This window comes from Amphiura filiformis, chromosome 5 (genome assembly GCF_039555335.1).
Source record: "Amphiura filiformis chromosome 5, Afil_fr2py, whole genome shotgun sequence".
In the NCBI taxonomy this organism is placed as follows: Eukaryota; Metazoa; Echinodermata; class Ophiuroidea; order Amphilepidida; family Amphiuridae; genus Amphiura; species Amphiura filiformis.
The window spans coordinates 20,598,774-20,619,712 of NC_092632.1; the positions used below are offsets into that span (position 1 = coordinate 20,598,774).

The 20,939-nt window shown below is 35.2% G+C and overlaps 1 protein-coding gene across 1 annotated transcript in view; it reads left to right on the forward strand.

Moving 5' to 3' along the window:
- The window catches only part of LOC140152785 (ubiquitin carboxyl-terminal hydrolase 34-like), a 101,389-nt gene extending 82,289 nt beyond the window's left edge, over nt 1–19,100 (forward strand). Inside the window, 15 exon segments of the mRNA XM_072175277.1 lie at nt 106–191; nt 1,617–1,807; nt 2,354–2,531; nt 3,060–3,217; nt 3,796–3,874; nt 4,437–4,563; nt 9,447–9,554; nt 10,186–10,290; nt 11,134–11,255; nt 12,634–12,757; nt 13,863–13,942; nt 14,468–14,605; nt 15,342–15,476; nt 15,985–16,246; nt 17,571–19,100. Coding sequence (XP_072031378.1) covers nt 106–191; nt 1,617–1,807; nt 2,354–2,531; nt 3,060–3,217; nt 3,796–3,874; nt 4,437–4,563; nt 9,447–9,554; nt 10,186–10,290; nt 11,134–11,255; nt 12,634–12,757; nt 13,863–13,942; nt 14,468–14,605; nt 15,342–15,476; nt 15,985–16,246; nt 17,571–18,085 — 2,408 coding nt within the window. The 3' untranslated portion in view covers nt 18,086–19,100.
- The last annotated feature ends 1,839 nt before the right edge of the window (nt 19,101–20,939 follow it).

The following is a 20,939-nucleotide window of genomic DNA, read 5'->3' on the forward strand; positions in this document are numbered from 1 at the left end:
GTCTAACTCATTTTTGTAAAAAATTGGAGTTGGGCCCTTCTTCCACTCAGGTATTCAATTGATTATTGCATTGATTGATTGACTACTGTTTTTATTTTGTACTAGATGCTTCTGCCCATGGTACAACCAAGTTAGTTGCCTTCTTTTCTGTGCTAAGTCATTGCCTCATATCAAGACAAGAGAAGAGAATGGTAAGAGATTATTTCAACTGTAATCAAAGTTGGGCGTGAATTCTTGCTTACAATCCCCAAGTTTAAAAAAAAGCTTAGTCAGTATCCAATTTAGATCAGATATAATGTAAAAGAAATTTTTGTGTCAATATTTGTCAAGAATTGTCAAACATACTGCATCATTAAAACTACTGTAAATTGTGTTGGCTGATCATTGTTAATCATAATATTGGAGAGATTTTAATTGTGTAAATCTGCATGTCACCCTTAATGGAAATGTTTTTACAGTATTCTATTGACATTTTTGCTAAATCCAATAAGCCTTTGTGGGTAGACCTGTGTGATCTTGTGTGCACACATTGTTACTGCCCACTTCAGAAATGCGCAGTGATGATGTTCGCTAAATGATGTGCACATTGGCATGACATCAAATGATGAGATCTCAGAGAGCCCTCAAAGGCTTATGGGATTTACTGAAAAGGTCAATTGTGTAGCCATGTCCTTTAGGGAGATGAGTCAGTGAGTTACCCTTACCGTGAAAACATGGCATGTTGCCTCAGGGGATCGACGCTAAGTCAGGTACCGCGTGATCAAACTCGAAAATAGCGCAAATAGCACGAGCGTCCACAAAAGAAACTTTGCGCGTAAGATAGGCGATGTCGCTAGGCCTGTAAGCTGTACCGGCATCAGCTGAATTCGAGTACGCTTAGAGGGCACAGGCATGGAAAATTCCAATCTGTGTATTAATAATCTAAGGAGTTACCCACCTTGACCAATTGCAAATCAAAACTTGGATGAGATTAACACAATAAAAATAACATGGTTAAAACAGTCAAACATTTTCTAGTGATTTTAATGTTAGAGGTGAGTTAAGGGGTACTACACCCTGTGGTAAATTGTGACTATTTTTGCATTTTTCTCAAAAATAATAACACACGGTAACAAAATTTATGTATATTATTGGGGCAAGGAATATAATTACTACACTGAAATTTCAGTGGCTCAAGACAAACGGTTCAGTATATATGATAGGAAATGAGGTACATCCTAGCGGTACCTCTTTTCTTATCATAAATAACAAACCGCTTGTCTTGAGTCACTGAAATTCCAGTGTAGTAATTGGATTCCTTGCCCCTATAATATACATAACTTTTGTTACCACTGTGTTATTAGTTTTTGAGAAAAAATGCAAAAATAGACACAAATTTATCGAGGGGTGTAGTACCTCTTAAGTAATTCTTGGCTAAACTTCGAACATTATGAACTGTAGTGGCTCCTCGATAAATATGTGCACATGTAGCGTGATATTCTGTGTAGTTTGATTAAATGGTTGTTGACTTATCAGCCAATTCTGACATGATTCAGAAGTTGCACTGTCGTGATTTAACAACCAGACAAGCATAACTTTCACCTAATAATTTTGTTCTGTTATCATTTTTCCCACAGTTTACACATTTCTTCATGGATTTATGGAATCTGTATCAACCCAAGCTGTCAGAGCCCCCTATAGCTTGCAATCACAACAAGCAAGCATTGCTACAGTTCTGGTACAACGCATGCGTAGACTATCCGGATAACATAGAGCTTATTGTCAGTAATCCTACGGTGGCTAAGCATATACCATACAACTATATATTGTAAGTTGTTGCATTTTGTTTTAGTATTTATACAACTGTTGTTTCTTTGTGACAGAAATAGAGGTAGCAAAATTGGCTACAAAAGTTAGGTTCAGTCTATAGGGCATGCTGGCGAAGGGGTCTAAGACTTTGACTCATAATTGCAAGATAGCTTGAGGTCATAGGTTCAAATCCTCCAGATTGAGAAGAAAATCAATGCCACTAACTATGCCAATTCTATGTGTGGAAAATCCCAGCGAAGGTCAGAATATTTTTACCAGTAGTCCACATAGTAACACATTAAAATGCCTTGTACTAAGATACTGTGTAAAAAAAAGTGGGAAGATTTCTAGATTTTGAATTCCAGTCAATTCAAGTTATTAATAAAGTTCCACAATTTTGGGCACCAACTGCCATGGTTGTATGTATATATATAGGTAGTTTTCAATTGAACAATTAAAATGTTCTTGATTAATGATTAATTAAACACATAATAGTAACATTTTTATTGTAGACTATGTATTGAGTCAAACTCTAATAGCTAATAAAATGTTTTCTTTCTACTAGGGCTGATCATGATGACCAGGAGGTGGTGATGTTCAACCGTGTCATGTTGCCAGCCTACTATGGCTTACTTAGGTTATGTTGTCAACAGTCTACTCAATTTGCTAGACAACTCGCTACCCATCAGAATATGCAGTGGGCATTCAGGTATCTCACACCACATGCTAGCCAGTATCCAATGGTAAGGACAAACTCTATGCAGAGCCTAAGTCTCAATTTTGGTTGACTTTTTTGATTTGTTTTTTTTGGGGGGGGGTAGTTTTTAGCAAAATATGAAAGAGAAAAAAGAGTGCGAGAGAAGGGAAGGTAAATCTAGAGAGAGAACATTCATTTCATTTCATTTCAAACAAGAGAGAGAGGGGGTGAGGCAGAATTCGAACCTTCAAGGAATAAGTTGTAACATAATATTCAATGACTGAATTTTGATTTATGATGATTTATGAAAGAAGAAAAGAGAAAGTGCTAGAGAGAAGTGGGAGAGTGGAGTGGGACAGAGGAGATGGAGGGAGGAAATGATAGGGTGAGAATGCACACAAAGGAGAACTGGAGAAAAAAGAGGGGAGGGAGAAAGAGGTGAGGGGGAAGAGAGAGAATAGTGAATCTGGACCTGAAAAGGATTAATCTGAAGGAAAAAAACATTGTGTGAAATGAATTGTTGTATACACAGTTGTAGCATATTATTTGTTTTCTTGATTTCTTGAAATTACAGGTTGTAGACGAGTTATTCCGAATGATGAAGCTGTTTGTAATGAGAGTACCTGATATCTCATCAGATGAGATGACACATATACAGGAATTCAAGAGAATTACATTACATTGCTACTTGGAATGTCTAGAGAGAAGCTCTTGTTGGACAACCCTCATCAGGTAGGAAAGCATCCATCCACACCCAGCCCTGACAACCTCAGTCTCTCTGCTTTTTTGGCACTTACATTGTCATTCTTGTGTGTTGTAAAGGAGATCATCAGTTGTATTAAATCAAGGCAGCATTGGGCTGTTCCTTCCACATAAATTCCACCGCTCATGTGAAAAAAGAACAATTTAAAATCAAAAGTTAGAATTGAGAGCAGATCTGGAATTCCTTTCAATTTCATCAATTCAGGCTGTGTAGTGCTTAAGCTGGCAGGTGCATCCTGGCTGTCCATTTATGAAGGCCTATTTTGCGACTTGTTGAACCAGAGCACTCTAAAATTCATGTGCTTAGATGTGCTATTGAAACAAACAAATGGCCAAAGGTGAGAGCAATCTGGTAAAGACAAGATTGGATATCAGATCAAATGGTTAAGGTGATTAACAGCCAGAAATTTAATAGGAAATGTTTAAGAATGGCCTGTTTTGGGAGTGTTTACTTCATACGTTTAGTGCCTAGATTAGCAAAGAAACATTAATTATTACATTTTGATGTTACAATTGGTTAATTTGGGTGAAATGATTATATTTTGCAGTGCCTTTCGTATTTTATTAGAAGATGATGCTGATAGACTGGTAGTAGTGTGCAATCATGGCCTGAGCAGACTAGCTGATGTGAGTATTTGTAAAAGACTTGATAAAAGGCACACTAGAAACATACTTAAGTGTCTGATTACTTGAATGAACCTGAACTAGAAACATACCATATGAGTCTTGATTACTAGAAATATGCTGTGTTTGTTTACTAGAAACATACTTTAAATGGATGATAATTAGAAACATTGTAAGTGTATATGATAACTAGAAACATACTGTAAATGGATGATAATTAGAAACATTGTAAGTGTGTGATTACTAGAAACATACAGTAAGTGTATGATTACTAGAAATATACAATAAGTGTCTGATTACTAGAAATATACTATAAGTGTCTGATTACTAGAAATATACAATAAGTGTATGATTACTAGAAATATACAATAAGTGTCTGATTACTAGAAATATACTATAAGTGTCTGATTACTAGAAATATACTATAAGTGTCTGATTACTAGAAATATACTATAAGTGTCTGATTACTAGAAATATACTATAAGTGTCTGATTACTAGAAATATACAATAAGTGTCTGATTACTAGAAATATACTATAAGTGTCTGATGTACTTTTTTTTTCAGGCCTTCAATACATTACACATGATGTACCATGAGGCTACTGCATGTCATGTCACTGGGGACTTGGTAGAACTACTGTCAATCACATTGCTAGTACTACGGTGTGCATCCAAACACAAGGACTGCAAAGGTAAATAAGACACATGTACCAACTACTTTAGGCTACAACCCATATGCAAATACTTGATCAAAACAAAAGAATAACAAGTTTTATATCACTCATACATAAATTCTAGACAGTTCATTGGTTGATTACCATTTATCATATTCTGTTTTGATAGGTGTCACATTTTCATGATATATCTTTGCATGCTTAGAGATAAGACTGTACAAATAGTATTAAATATGAGTTTGAATATGATAATTTGTAATTATGGGTATACGGTTAATGATGTTAAGATTTTGTCAATGAACTGTAGCGGTTTAAATGGTATACAAAAGAGGAAGGATGTTTTACATTATATTCGTAGTCTGCAAACAATATTAATACCATTGATAATTAGTAAATATGGGTACGGTTAATGATGTTAAGATTATATCAATGAATTGTCGGGGTTTAAATGGTAAACAAAAAGGAGGGATGTTTTACATTATATAATAGTAAATCCGCTTCAATTGTTTGTTTGCAAGACGCTCACTTTGATAAAAATATTGAATGTATGGTAAAAGCTGAATGGGGTGGTGAAGCTTTTTTAGCTCTTTTACCTCAAATGCAAGAGGAGTAGCCATTTTTCTTAGCAATAAATTAGATTATAAAGTTCACAACACTCGTGCAGACGAAGAAGGAAATTGGTTAGCTGTAGATATATCTATTAATGATATTCGTGTGACACTCTTTTCGATTTATGGTCCAAATGAAGATAAACCGGATTTTTATAATGAAATCAAAAGACATGTAGAAGAAATAAATAATGCACACTGTATTTTGTGTGGAGATTGAATTTGGTTCAGGATCCAAAACTGGATACCTCAAATTATATTCGAATAAATAACCCAAAGCGAGAAAAGTAGTTTTGGATTTGAAAGATCATTTTGGACTGATAGATCCATGGAGACTTCACAATCAAAATATTCGTAGATACACCTGGCGCCAGCCAACCCCTTTAAAACAATCCAGACTGGACTTTTTTCTTATATCAGAAGAGCTTACAACTTATTATTTAAATTCAGAGATTGAACCTGGATATCGAACAGATCACTCTCTTACTAGTCTTTCGCTTGACATGTCACCTATCAAATATGGAAAAGGATTTTGGAAATTTAACAATTTACTGTTAAGGGATCTCGAGTTTACGGCTAGGGTAAAAAAAAAAATTAAGGAAGTTAAAATTCAATATGCTGCTTCACCGTATAACTTAAATAGTATAAGTCAAATTCCCCAAGTGAACTTGAGCTGACTATAAGTGATCAATTATTTATGGAAGTATTACTTATGGAAATTAGGGGGGAAACGATTAAATATGCTTCAGAAAGGAAAAAAAAAAAAAAAAGCAAGGAAAATTTACTAGAAAATGATATAAACAAGTTAGAAGAAGAGCTCAAGCTAGGTCAAATGATCCTGTTGTTCTTGAAAATATTGATACCAAAAAGTTGGAGTTAGAAGAAATGAGAAAGGAAAAAATGGAGGGAGTTATGATGAGATCAAAAGCAAGATGGGTAGAACACGGAGAAAAACCGTCAAAGTATTTTCTGAACTTAGAAAAAAGAAATCATGTTAATAAGGCAATCGCCCACTTACAAAACCCACACGGTGATAATATAAATAATCAAGAACAAATAATGGAAGAAATTCTGAAGTTTTATTCAACATTATATGCATCTAAAGAAAATGATTTAAATTTGGAGGAATTTGAACAACATTTATCTAGATCAGATTTTCCGCTGTTAACTGATGATCAGCTCCAAAAACTTGAGGGGCGCCTGACTTATCAAGAGCTATTATCTGCTATTAAAAAAATGCCAAATACCAAAAGTCCTGGTTCCGATGGATTCACTTCTGAATTTTGGAAGTTCTTTTTCAAGATCTAGGTGAGTTTCTATTACGCTCTCTTAATTACGCTTATGAATCAGGGGAGCTGTCAGTGACACAGAGATTGGGAATTATTACACTCCTTCCAAAAGGAAATAAAGCAAAACAGTTTTTAAAAAATTGGCGCCTTCAATTAGTCTCTTAAATATAACTTATAAATTAGCTTCTTCGTATTGCTGAAAGATTGAAACATATCCTACCCAATTTAATAAATGATGACCAAAAAGGCTTTATGAAGGGCGGTATATTGGGGAAAATATAAGGTTACTTTATGATTTAATTCTGTATACCGAGTTACACGACAAGCCAGGTATGTTACTCTTAATAGATTTTGAAAAGGCTTTTGATTCCGCTTTCTCACAAATTTATATTTAAAACATTAGATTTTCTCAATTTTGGAACTTCTTTTAAAAAATGGATTAAACTCTTCTACAACAATAGTCAATCTTCAGTTCTGGTAAATGGCAACGCTTCAAAACAATTTAATTTGGGTCGAGGCTGTAGACAGGGTGACCTTTATCCCCGTACATCTTTTTAATCTGTTCGGAGATTTTGGGCTGCCTTATAAGAAAAAATAATTATATTACTGGTATTGAAGTCGAAAATATTCATTGTAAAATTTCTCAATATGCTGATGATTCCACAGTTATTTTAAATGGAAGCGATGAGAGTTTGGTACAAGCATTGAATACTTTGGATTTGTTTGAGAGATTATCTGGTTTGAAAATAAATGAAGACAAAACCAATGTTGTGTACATCGGTTCACTTCGAGGTAAAAATCCAAACCCCAAACTAACAAACAAAAAATTGAATTGGGTGAAAAATGGTAAATTTTCTGTTCTAGGTGTTGATTTTTCAACAAATTTAATGGACATGCCAGAGATTAACTACGAAAAAATTATGGAGTCGGTGACAGGTTTAATAAAACACTGGTCTAAAAGAAATATAACTGTATTGGGAAGAATAACTGTTGTTAAATCTATTTTGATGCCAAAGTTTAACCACCTTGTTCTTTCTATTCCAAATCCATCTAAAGAATTTATTAAGGCCCTGCAAAAGCAATTTTATGATTTTCTTTGGAGGGGATAGAGAGATAAAATAAGTAGAGATCAATTGTCAAATGATTACTCTGATGGTGGTTTAAGATTGGTAAAAGTAGATTTGTTTTTTGAAGCACTTAAAAGTACTTGGATCAGACGCAATTGCAAATGGTAATATTGATGAAAAAGGATTGATGTTTTTAATAAGCTTACCGGCATGAACATTGATGATCTGGAAAAAGGAGCAAATCATACTTTAACAGTTGCGAAAAGGATACAAAATATTTTCTGGAAAGAGGTTCTTTTATCGTGGTCCCATATAAAAAAGAATCATACTCCTCAAAAAACTTGGTGTTTGTGGGACAACGAGCTATTCAAAATTGGTGGAAAAGAAATTAATTACAAGAAATGGCGCACATCGGGAATTTGTTTCATTTCAGATCTGGTTCATGCCGATAGTAATCGTTTTCTTTTCTTGAATGAAATTGAAGCTAGGTATGATTTGAAAATGAATCCTTTAGAATATAATGGTGTACTTCGTGCAATTAAAAGCAATTTTAAGCATATATTCCAGGCAAATATTCAAATGTACCCAATCCCAAAACCTTTTATTCCTTTTCATTTGAGTCTGATCCTTCAGGATAAAAAGGTTGCAAATCACTTTGTAATCAACTAATGAATATAAAGGTTTCAAAAGCAAAACAAAATTAGGGGCTAAAATTGGGCTTCCCTTTTCAAGATGATGAATGGAAGATGCACTGTTTGATACCTTTTAAATGCACAATAGACGTAAAATTGCGGTGGTTTCAGTATAGAATTCTAAATAGAATCTTAACCACCAATACCTTTATGTATAAAATCAACCAAAGAAATAACAATTTGTGCACATTTTGTAATGAGGAATCTGAAACAATTAAGCACATCTTCACAGAATGTAAAAAGGTGAAACCAATTTGGGTTCAGCTACAAACCTGGTTTTTACAAAAGTTGGTATTCCTGTTACCTTAAATCAAAACCATATTCTTTTTTGGAACAGACATAAAAAAGAGTAATCATGCTGTAAATTTGATTATTATTTTAACCAAATTTTATATTTATAGAAGAAGATGTCAAAATTGCCGCTCTCCTTTTTACCTCTTCAAAAAGAAATTGAAAATTATCACATTATGGAAAGATTTATTTATTTAAAAGACTTAAATTACCAAATTTATCAACGTAAATGGCAGGTTTGGAGGGGCCTATTTAATTAATGCATGCGATGATTTTTGTCTACACTATTATATTTGAGAATTGTGCTGTGATAAATTGTTCTGTCTATTTGTTTTGTATTGTTGTTGTTTTGTGTTGTATTAAAAACCCGGTAGAGTAAGATATGTAATATGTTTAAGAAATGAAAATTTGATTTGCCGGAGAAAAAATAATAATAATATAAAAAATTTATCATTTTTACCATCAGCCTCTCTGTGTGATAGTGCTGCGCTGTAGTGCGCCTGCGCCAAGCCGTGCGCTGACTCTTAGACTCGCCGATTTAGTTATGGGGTGGACCCCAAAATGTGAAGTATATTACGGCAAATGTTGATGAAAAAATATATTTCCTACCTTAAATAGTATTTTAGTAATAGAACTTATGTATGAGTGATCTAAAACAAATATTAACTGTCTTAAATTTGTTTCATGGTCGAAATATAATCACTCGGTGAAAGATGTATTGTTCCATTCCACACGCCGTTCAGGCTCGTGGAATGGAACAATCCATCTTTCACCTCGTGATTATATTTCGACCATCACACTCATAGACAGTTAATATTTGTATAATAACAACCATAAGATGTAATTACTTAGTATATACTGAACTTTTGTAGTATTATCTACAAAAGAAAAACATAATTGATAATACTGGTGTCATGTTATGTATGTATCTTTCTTATATTTTTGTGTGTATAGAAGTGAAGCAGTCACTCCTTCAGTGGCAGGAGAGGATGGAGTTTGCTCACAAACTACTCACATTACTCAATTCATTTACACCAGACCTAGTCAGAACAGAAAGTTTAGGTAAGTCTTGGTGAATGTTAGATATGAATGAGGTCAGCAATGAGTAGATATATAGGCTTAACCAATTAAGCAGTATATAGTACAGAGTTATTGGTAGGTGCTAAATTGTTCAAATGTAAAAGAAGTAGATTTCAGAGACATTGTGAAATTCACATAAATCATTTTACTTGGTATATGGAAAGGGATGTATAGTTGTGCTACTTGGCTTAATGGTATTAACAAAACTAAAAAAAATCCTATATTGAATTTTTGGCTGAGGTGGAAGAAGAGATTAAAATCAATTGAGGAGGGGTTTATAGACCAGACATTTTCTCTTTCAAGCTAAAAGGCCAATGACAATAATGAGGTTGTATTTAGTAGGGATATACCTTTTATGTAGGCCCTATATACATGGGTATAGAGTTTCCTGCACCAGCAGGAGCTCCGGCAGACTAACAATGTTTCTGGTAATTTTCTGTAAGTGTCTCCTGGCACAAGTATTGTATGACACACCGGTTTTGACTAATTTCAAGCATATCACCTGAAAGCCACATTACATCTCTGCTTCAAGTTTTTAGAATTGGAAAGTAAACAGTTTAAAAACTGCCAACATTACTGTATAAAATTGGGTTTTGTGTTTTTCCCCTTACAGCATTATTACATGAGTTAGTGAATCTGTATCCAAAAGAGTGTGTGCAAAGACTAGTTCCTCTTATTACTCATGCTCACCACCAATTTCTGCAATCCAACATTCCAGGTATGTAAGAATTTGTAGCCTGTATTTGTATAGACCATAGGTTGGTAGAGAGGGAGATAAAAGACTCACTTTAAAAAAAAAATATTAGTACATCGTAATTCATGCAGCAGCCATAACATTTTTGAAATTAATAATTTTGGTCTTTAATGAAAAGGAGGTAAGAGCACATCGGTACAGAAATACATGGATTTACGGGGCTGATAAGGTACCTGTGGTAAAAATATGATGTGATCAAACTTAATGAGGACTATAGTGACAATCCAATTTTCAGACTGTTTGCATCATTATAGAGAATTATTAATTGGCTTTAATTTGATGAAAATACCATATAGATTTGAATTAAGAAAGCCAAGTTATACCTGAAACCATTGGGTATTACAGAAGGATTAGAATGGTAAACCAACTTATAACTCAAAAGCAACATTGGTGACATTGCTTGATTGGGTCACAAATATTTGGTTTTAGTTTGATCAGCTCGTAATCGACGGGAATTGTTAGGCTTTTACCACTACGCCGAACAGTAGACCCATGTTAAGAGTGATATAGTTTACCTGTCTGGTCTATATTGTGCGTGTTACAACATACAACATATAAATGTTAATCCGCGATGGTACAAGGCCTGCCGATTACGAGCTGATGAAACTATAAATATAATATTGTGACAAGATACTAGTGGCCATCAGTGTGTGCATACGGTAATAGATCTTGTTACCACAATAATCTCAGTTCATATCAGAACATTACTTTCAACAGAAATTCAATATTTGGTAGAAGGAAATTTGCTACTCTATTAGATTATTATAGAATAATAATTTTAATAACAATATCATGTTGTATTTGCAGTAACCTGTGGGCCTTTCTTTCCAAGAAGGATGCCAAAACCTGCTCCCAGCAAGTCAGGAATAAGACCACCTAGACCAGAGCTACAAATGTTCCTTCATGCTAACCAACTAGAAACATCACATGTAAGAATACAGTAAACAAACAAAGTAACTAATAAGCTAGGGGGTGTGGTCTGATTTGTTCATGTTCTGTGTTTTTATCTTACATTGAGGCCTATCATTAAATTTTGAGTTATATTGTTACAGTGGTTTTGGTATGAGAAGCAAGAACGTGTATATCAATGCCCATAGGATAGTACATACTTCTGGTTGTGGTTACCACAATTCACTACATTTTGTTCACACCATCTAATCGAAACATCTCTCTGGCATTAAATTTGACTGCAGTAATGAGAAAAATATAAGCTTTGTTCTGATATCAAAATATTAGTTTTATGAAGAAACATGGGGGATAAGGCCATTTCCCTTAAATTATATGTGTGCATGTTATTATATGCTGTATGTGAGAAGAAAACAAACAAATATATGTGACACGTTATGGTCCATGGAGGCAAAATGCGACAAATTTGAAATTGAGGCAAAAATATGGAGTAAAAAAAAACCCGAGAAAATAAGAAAATAGACATCACAAAACTTTAGAATCAAATATGCTAGACCTTTGGTGTTTTCAGTATATGTTTGTATATGGTAATAATTGAATACTTGAGTGGAAGAAGGGCCCAACTCAATTTTACAAAAATGAGTTTATCATATCTTAAAAGACCTGTACCGTTGCCATTGCAACATATATCATTTCACATGTATGTTATAATGTATGTTCATGTACCGGTACTAAAGGTCCCGTCAAGATGAAAACAGTCTGTCTCTTAAAACTTTGCCAAATATTGTGTTTTTTGTTAATAACTCAACAAAAGTGTTGATGGAGTTGGGCCCTTCTTCTGCTCAGGTATTCAATTATAATAACTCAATTGTCAAAAATGCCTTTGGGTGTATGGATTTCAACTGGAATAGCCCAGTGTGACTTGGACCCCAGGGGCATGTTTCCTAGACTTATTCCACCAGCCGTCTACACTGCGCATGTACTCTGTTATGCTTCGTAGTGACGACTGATTATCTTCCAGTTCAAATTGTGGCGGACCCATGCTTGCGACTTTGGTTAATGCGCCATAGCGCGACTGACTAGCGGCGCCCGTGTACCGCGCCGTGTGTACTGCGCCGTTGTGACAAGATCACGCTCTGAAGTTCTAAAAACAACAAACTCGGTCTTGGACACAACTGCGCAATCTCCATGAAAGTTTGCAACCTACTTAATATTCATGTGCAACCAGAATCTGGTTGCAAAAGTCCGCCACTTTTTTTCCATGTAGTTTTCTCAGTCGTAAATCCAGAAGGTTGACGAATGAGGGCAGCAGTCTACATGTTTCCTACTTTTCCAAAATAAAATGTTCATTTCATACTGTAATCTTTAGGGTGCTGATCCTTATTATGTTATATTCTACAGGGTACTGATTCTGATTATGACAAAGCTCTGAGAGAGTTCTTCCACCCATATCATCATCTAATAGAGACACTGTGTCATACAGCTCTAACACATGGCATGTTTACAGAGGAGACCGTCAGTCTTAGTAAGTCACTTTGCTTTAGGCCCTTCGCACTTGATTATTAGTTTCTTGTTTAAGATTTTGAAAAAGTGACAAGGTGACTTTTAATTATTAATTATTAATTATCTTTTATTTTCTTTATTTGGTTTGAACTATTACAAGCAACTATCGACTCGTTTTGACAAGGGCGGGCATTTAATTATTTCACAACAATATTTGATTTTATAAATAAGTGAAGGTGGAGTTGTACTCTTTGTTCATTCATCATTATTGTTGATATTATTAAAGTCAGAAAATGTCAAGTAGAAGTAGTTGAAAGTTATTTTAAAGGAGAAAATTGGAAATAAAAATAAAATAACTAATTATTTTGAGATTTTCAATTTTGGACGCGAGCGGTAAACAGGAAACTAATAATCAAGTGCGAAGGGCCTTATTTGACATGATCAGGGTCCTAATAAAATAGAAAATCCTAAACATTTTTAGATTTTGTTTTCCAACTTTACGCTATTGTGCTGAGAGGTGAAGATTTTAGTTTATCATGTATTCTTTAGACCTACAGTAATAATAAATAAATAATAAATTTTGGATTTATATAGTGCCTTTTTCCAGATCTTGAAAGATTCAAAGCGCTGAAATTTTGCTGCCATTGTGAATAATCACAATCAGATCGCATCAACTAGGCCAGTTGCAGCCGAACCAGACGCAGGCCTATCCGCACTTAGAGTGTGACAATCAGTAACATCCACCAATTTTCTGTGCAAATTCCATTGGGTGAAGGAAGTTTTGATGAGCAAACAACTAATCACCGATTTTTCGAAAGCAGGAGGAAACCGGAGAGCCCGGAGAAAACCTGCGAGAGCGAGCATGGAATCGGGATAAACCAAATGCACATACAGTCCTTGGGCACGACCGGGGCTTGAACCCAGGACCTTGGTAGTGCAAGGCGAGGAATCTACCGCTGCGCCAACTCGCTCTCCCATTATTAATTATTAAAAGTTTTAATTATTAACCAGGGCTGGATGTTGTATATTGCCACATTGAACTACATAATTAATTTTGTAACCTTTTGTAAAACAAATACTTGAAATTACTACATTAATTGTAAGAAATGTCTTGTTTTTCATATCAGGTGTGCTTGTAGCCGTTGAAGGAGTGCCTCTTCAATTTGACTGGTTTGCTAAATTATGGAAAACAATATACAAGTCTGAGGTATGTAGGTGCAAGTCATCCATATGAATGGTTACACTGTATGCAATTTGTTTAATTGGTTTTTGTATTGCAAGCAAATGAGGTGCACATTTATTATGTTATTACAAGAGTAAATAAAGCACTTCACAAAAAGAAGAAATATATGCCATAGATAAACATAATCCTTCTCAACCAACAAAACCTGACTGTTACAACCACCTTGTTGGCCCAAAATGGCGCCCTTTCACACTATGCACATTTGAGACAACACAGCCTGTTGTTACAAGCAGAGCTTTCTTTGACCAGAGTACATGCATTTGAGCTCGCTCAGCCCATCACCACATTCTTAATTTTATCTTGATTTAGTCATAGAAGCAGGATGAGACTTGGCTCACATACTGGCTGGTCATCATATCTCAGCCACCGCATGGCCATTTGACCACTTATATACCACCTTGGCAGCCCAAAGGTCCCATGCATACTGTCTTTCACTTAGTAGAGTGTGAATGATGTTTGATTGATGTTGATTTTGTTGTTGTTTTCCAGGGAAGTGAGAAGAGTGGTGTGCAATTACTATGTAGTATGCAGTCATTCCATGACTACATCGAGGGGACATTAATAGATGAGAGAACAGCCTTCAACAACCCAAATATCAATTCATTCTTCTGTATGTTTTTCCCCAAGGTTAGTACTTCAAATATACATGGAATGTGAAATAGATGCATTTGTAGTATCCTGATTAATATCAAACCTATATAATTTGTCACATTTTTGGCTTTCACCCTTACAGAGGCATGATCACAAGAAATGATCGTCTCCACTGCCTTGCCTGTGCCAGTGTGGGACTGCAGCACTATTTAAAGCATAAGTAGTATATTTTAGAGATACCTCTTCTGTGCAGTAAAAATGGGGCCATTTTGGCATGCAGGGGTAAAATTGATTTTTGCAAAGAAAACATTTTGCTTGAAAGATAATCATGTTATGTCATTTTACTGTACTCTCTAGTTGTCACAATTTTGAATTTTCAACAATTAATGCAACATTACACATGATTCTCTTATCTGGGTTTTTAACGCCCCCATCATGGCCAGATAACAGAGGTTGCTTTATATTCAAAAAAGTTTTAATAATAAATAGCTATACTTTATTTCACCTAGAGTTGGGTACATAGGTGCATGTTTTGCTGATTGCAGTATCAAATTGGGTGCTAATTTAATCCTGCAGAGCATATTCACCTTGGTACAATGACGGTTTGTTGGCCAATTGTGGTGCAACCACGTAATAGCACTGATGTAATTTCCAAACTTGAGGTGAAAAAATGTATAGCTAAATTTTGACTAAGAAATAGAACAGTGCTCACAGATATACTGATGGTATGTATTGACTCTAGTTTTGTTTTGTTATCACTTGTCACCCATAGGTATACAAGCATGTACTTAATTCAAATTGGGACCAAGTAGTGAACACAGTAGTGAATACAGTCATCTCAGAGAGTGCTGATATAGATACTTACATATCTGAACAACTCAACATGGCTGCCGTCAAGCTCAATGGGGTAGGTGTAATGTAATTTGGTTACTTTAGTGTTTGTTTAGCAAGTTTTAATGTGAACCCTTGTGTGTTACAGTGTGTCAGATTAATAAAGGTCAAGATTGCAATTACCCAGTCCCTATATTTTGTATGTAGCTGTCTTCCCTAATTCTCTGTCTTTACTCTAATAAGCGCCACTGAACATTGATTTTGTCTTTGGATATTAGGTGCTAAATAAGTTTTTTTTAACATTCCTGGCATATTCATGGGTGAGGGAGGACACATCACAGTTTTTTATCTTGTGCACTTACATGTACTGAACCATTGGCCTTCATCAGATAGGATTGGACTTGCTGAATTGAAATCTATCTCTGCCTTTATCAATCTGGGGTGTATGTGTAGGGGTGTGTCCATTTCTTTACATATGTGGGCTTTGTCTTGGTATAAATTTGATTTGACTCCGCACTACCAGTATTAAATGATTCAGCTTGATTCTCAACCTGCTTTCTTTGCAACATTTATGCCTCATGCAGGACCTGCGAGCTCTATTACTTATGTTTTCGGTAGTGCCTCCCAGACAGCTGAGCGCCAACCTATTACCAGCTTTACACGCCATCCAGAAGGCATGTCATAGGCATCGTCAGGCTAAAGCAGCAGCACAGGAAAGACGATTGGCAGCAGCGGCTGCTGCAGCAGTAGCAGCAGCAGCAACAGCAGCAAGCAAACAAGAAGCAAGTGAAGAGAAGACAGCAGCTGGTAGTAAAAGTACAGGAAAGGTCAAAGTTACAGAGAAAGGTAAGGATAGGTGATGCAAGTTTAGGGCCAGTTTGTAACTAAAATGCATAAATTCCAGCCTGTCAGATGACACACGCTTGATATCATGAGTGTACTAGGTGAGGACTATGCCTAAAATGAATATTGTCTTTTCAGTGTTTTGCTGTTGCAAGAAACTCTGCATTAATTTTGCTCCAGTATTTTTAGTTACAGAAAGCCCCAATCTAAAGCTGATGATTTGAGCAGAAAGGTCGAAGAACATAGTTTTTCCTGGGAGGGCAGATATTCTGATCAGATTTATGACTCAAAGACAAGAAAAATCAATCAAATGATCACTTTAGGTTCCTTTAATTTGACATTTGTCTCAAAGCTCATGCACGCATTAGAAAATTGTTGCACATTAGTCATGACTCAATTGTTAAAAATAATTTTAATTTTACTTTTTATTCTTAAACTAAGAACTTGAAAGAAGGTTGTGATTTGCAGTCGACAAATACAATTTCAGAATATTATAAGGTTAAAATCTGCCAAATAGGTGATTTGTACGTCCCAACAGCATAAGATAAAAACACAAGACACAATCAAACATTTTGTATCTGTGATTAATTTTGTGTAGCATTATGTGTAATATTGCAAGGAAACCGGGTTCCCATCAGTTGTAAATCAGTTATCTAAAATAAAAATCCACATCATATTTTGAACATCAGAGGAACTTTCAAATTAATGGGGCCTTTAGTTGTCATAACTTAATTTTAATTTTTATTAATGACCACTCTTAATGAATAATAAAAACAAACAAATGTGAAGTTGACAGCCAAGGAATTAAAATGTATGGTGATAATATACTGTGGATTTTGTGTTTAAGTACATTCTTATCTTAGACAATGTATTCTCAATAATGGAGTAGTGAAGTCAGTGCAAGTCACTCGAAACAAGGACATTTAACCCTAACACCAGTAAATACCACAAATTACCACAGGCTGAGTGTCTCCCCTTCAGCTGCAGGAGAGCAGAAAACACACAGGCCACCTCCAGTGTTAACAAGACAGTAGACAATAATCATTTACAAACTTTGTGGAGCATGCAACTTACTATTATTCCAGAGGCAGTCCTGTGACTCTTATTCCAGAGGCAGTCCTGTGACTCTTATTCCAGAGGCAGTCCTGTGACTCTTATTCCAGAGGCAGTCCTGTGACTCTCGTACATATCAATCCATCATATGAGTGAACAAAGACACATTTGCCATGTGAAAGCTTTCAAGATGAACAAAATGACAGCTTTGAGCAATAGTATAAATTCTCTTCTATTTAACCCTATTTTATGTTGATCTTTGATCTTGTTACAGAGGCAGATGCAGAAGTACCAAGAAAGAAGATGAAGATGACAGAGGAGAAAGCTGATGCTACTGCATCTTCAGCATCATCATCTAACTCCTCATCACCTAAGTCAGGAGAATCTAACAAGTCAGCTGATATGCCATCATTGAAGGTTGGCAATAGCCCTTCCAATGAAGACTCAAAATCAGACAAGGATGCCTCTGAAGACTCTTCTAAAGACAAGGACAAACAATCAGTGTCTGATGAGGACATAGTTCCTCATTCACCAAAAACAAAACCAGAAAATGGACCATCAACATCATCAACCAAAGATAAAACAGAGGCAAGTGGTGCTTCTGCAGGAGAAACAAAAGGAACAGACTCAACTCCAGATGTACCATCCACTAGCGCAGGGCCGCCTGGTAAAAAGGTTGGTGGAAAGCAGCAAGCAAGGCAACAGGATAGTGTGGATGTTCTCATTAAGAGTATAGACACTTTGATGGTGTTTTTTAAACAGCAGTTGAAAGGCACAGAAGAAACATAACCCTGGGAGATTTTAATTCTGTAGCCTAAGAAAAGCTTATGAATGAAATGATGCAGATGTTGCAGACATGCTACTACCATTTTTACTACGCTTAAAAACTATTAAACCTTAAATGAGAGATGTATTATTTATCAAATATATGTAATGGAGGTTTTATTTTAAGTTGAAAACCCATATTTTTTTAGAATAAATTTGAAGTTTTAATTCACAATGAAAATAAAGCCTGTACTCAAGATTCATAGTGTGGTTAGTCACCAGGTGACACCATAGATATGAAGGGTGGGAAATCTGGGGTAATGTGGTCCTCACGAGTGCAACAAAGTTATATCAAGAATAGCTGACATTTGTTGATATGATGGAAATCCGGAAATATATGTGTCAAATATCTATTCATCATGGGGCAGTGGTTCTTGACATAGTAGGTTAGAGGTTTGAAGAAAATCCCCATATTGATTCTTTCAAATCATCACAATTTGATTTGCGTAAAGGTTATACAATCAACAAAGTAAACAATTTGGGAGAATCAAGGCACTGTACAATTTCAAACCCTGAACAATCAATTTGTTTAGGCCTGGAGCAGATATATTTGATACAACTTTTTTGTAGTTGCATGACAAAATCCACACCGAAGTACAGCATGGTTGATTGATCAATTGAAATCATTTATGAAGTAAAATACTACGGATATCCTTTAGAAATGTATCATTATTAAAACAAAGGCTTGTTTTTCTAAACATAATATAAGTGTATGCGATATTTCATGGTGCTATCTGTATATGGTACAAAGCTGTTGCGATGTTATCTCTTTATTCAATGCTGAGTCCACATGTAACAGTTGTGGGCAATCTTATCTTGTACCATCAGGGACATCAAACTGCACTGTATCATAACTGTATTCTGTAAGCTTACCCATCTCAGGTGGTATATGGTGAGATTGCCTGGTTGTGAGAGCGTCTTGTACAGGGATGCCAACAATTATACCAGTATCCCTCAATTGTTCTGCTTTGCATTGGCAAAATAAGAAATTCTGCTTGGTTCTGTCAAAATTTTGTCTACTTTTAGTTACTGCCAAGTCTGAGCAACAACTGCTCTAGTTTGGTTGATCCAAACATTTTTAGTAAATTGTTTGTTTTATTGAAACATGCCTGTAGTGTAATTTGCAGGATGAAATATTTGGTAAGTTTTTGTCCAATAGGATATTTTCATTCCTCTTGGTTCTAAAAGTTGCAATAACAGAAAGTGTTTTGGTACTCAACTCGTCCTTGCTGTGGAGTGTCATTTAATTTACTGTGATTTGGAGGTGAACAAGTTTGGCAGCACTTGCAAAACTGTCAACATTGAACCAACATGAAATATTTAAACATAAAATGGTATCAATGTGGAATCATCTTTTCACAAACTGAGAGCATCTGTCCAAATTATATATTATAATATTCACTGCATGGTGAAAACATCATAATCTATGTTTGGTGCTATAATCAAAATGTTTTGACATTTGTATGTTGTAAGTCCGTAACATAAAATTGCCCCATATAGTGACATAACTGCTTTGTACAAAGCAACAGCTTAACATACTGCCAGTATTCAATTGGTATTTATTAGATGATAAAAAGCAATGCAATTTATTCATGGTTTTTGTGAACTCTTAAAATGTTAGTGTTGTTATAATAACAGTCCAGCCAATGTGTAATGTTAATGTCCTTTATGTAATTTGAATTAAGAAAAGAGATTTGTAAATCTCTAATCATGTTATGGAAAGTGTTAAAAGAGGAAAAACAGTCATAAACGTGTAAGATGGAAATGATGGAAAATTGGCATCATGAATGATCTATTGTCATGAAACAGGTAGTAAATCTTTTCATATACAGTGATACACTAAAAACCCATGCATTATCATATACATTGTCATATGTTTGTTGCTTCTACATCTTGTAATTGGTTTTGTTTGCCAAATTCCTGATTTGTTTCAGTAAGTGCCCAGGATGCTTAAATTAATCATATTGGGTGGGTGCTTATATTTGGGAGTTTTCCATTCAACTCCTTTGCTTTTGGACTTGTGGGTGGAGGGTGACATAGTTGCATCAATGTACTTCCGTCTGGAGAGGTTTTGATATCTTGGCACTTCAAACCCGGGCACATATTGGAATGAGTTTGGTTCACATGCATGTAGCAAAGGCAACAAATTATGATTCATGTATTTTACAAGGTAGGAAATAAACCAAAGGCTAATCGGGCTGTTTTGTCTGGAAATCAACAGGCTCTCATCTATTTCATCTAAGTCGGAACTGAAATTGACACATACTCATGTTTAACTGTCAATTATCGGCCAGTGTTGGAAATAAACCAAATGGTTCAAGGGCTATTTGAAGGCGGAGTCTGGAGCCAAAAGCCAGAGAAAATTGAGTACCTGCCTTGTTTATAACACTGGATACATATCCGGACAGACCTATATGTAATTAATCACATTTCCTTCATGTTAACACAAGTGTGTATAAAATGAAAATGATTTTATAAAGCAAATTAATATAGTAATACATTCTTTTTTGTGATACAATATGATTTTTTGCATCAGAGAAACAGCAGTATTAAGCATGGATTTATACGAAGCAACACTGAATAGAATGCTATCTTGTGTATATTCTACTTGTTAACTTATTTGGTTCTTCTCAAGTAAGCAAGTGCAATAACCTGTTTATTTTGCCAATATTCTCATCCCTTGCTAAATTCCCTAGACCATATTGGTTGTGCCACCTACAAATTAATGATATTAAAGTGTATTAAAACTTAACCCTTTATCTCCATATTTGACCAAGATTACAACAATTGCAATCTTGCCACACAATGGCCATCCTGT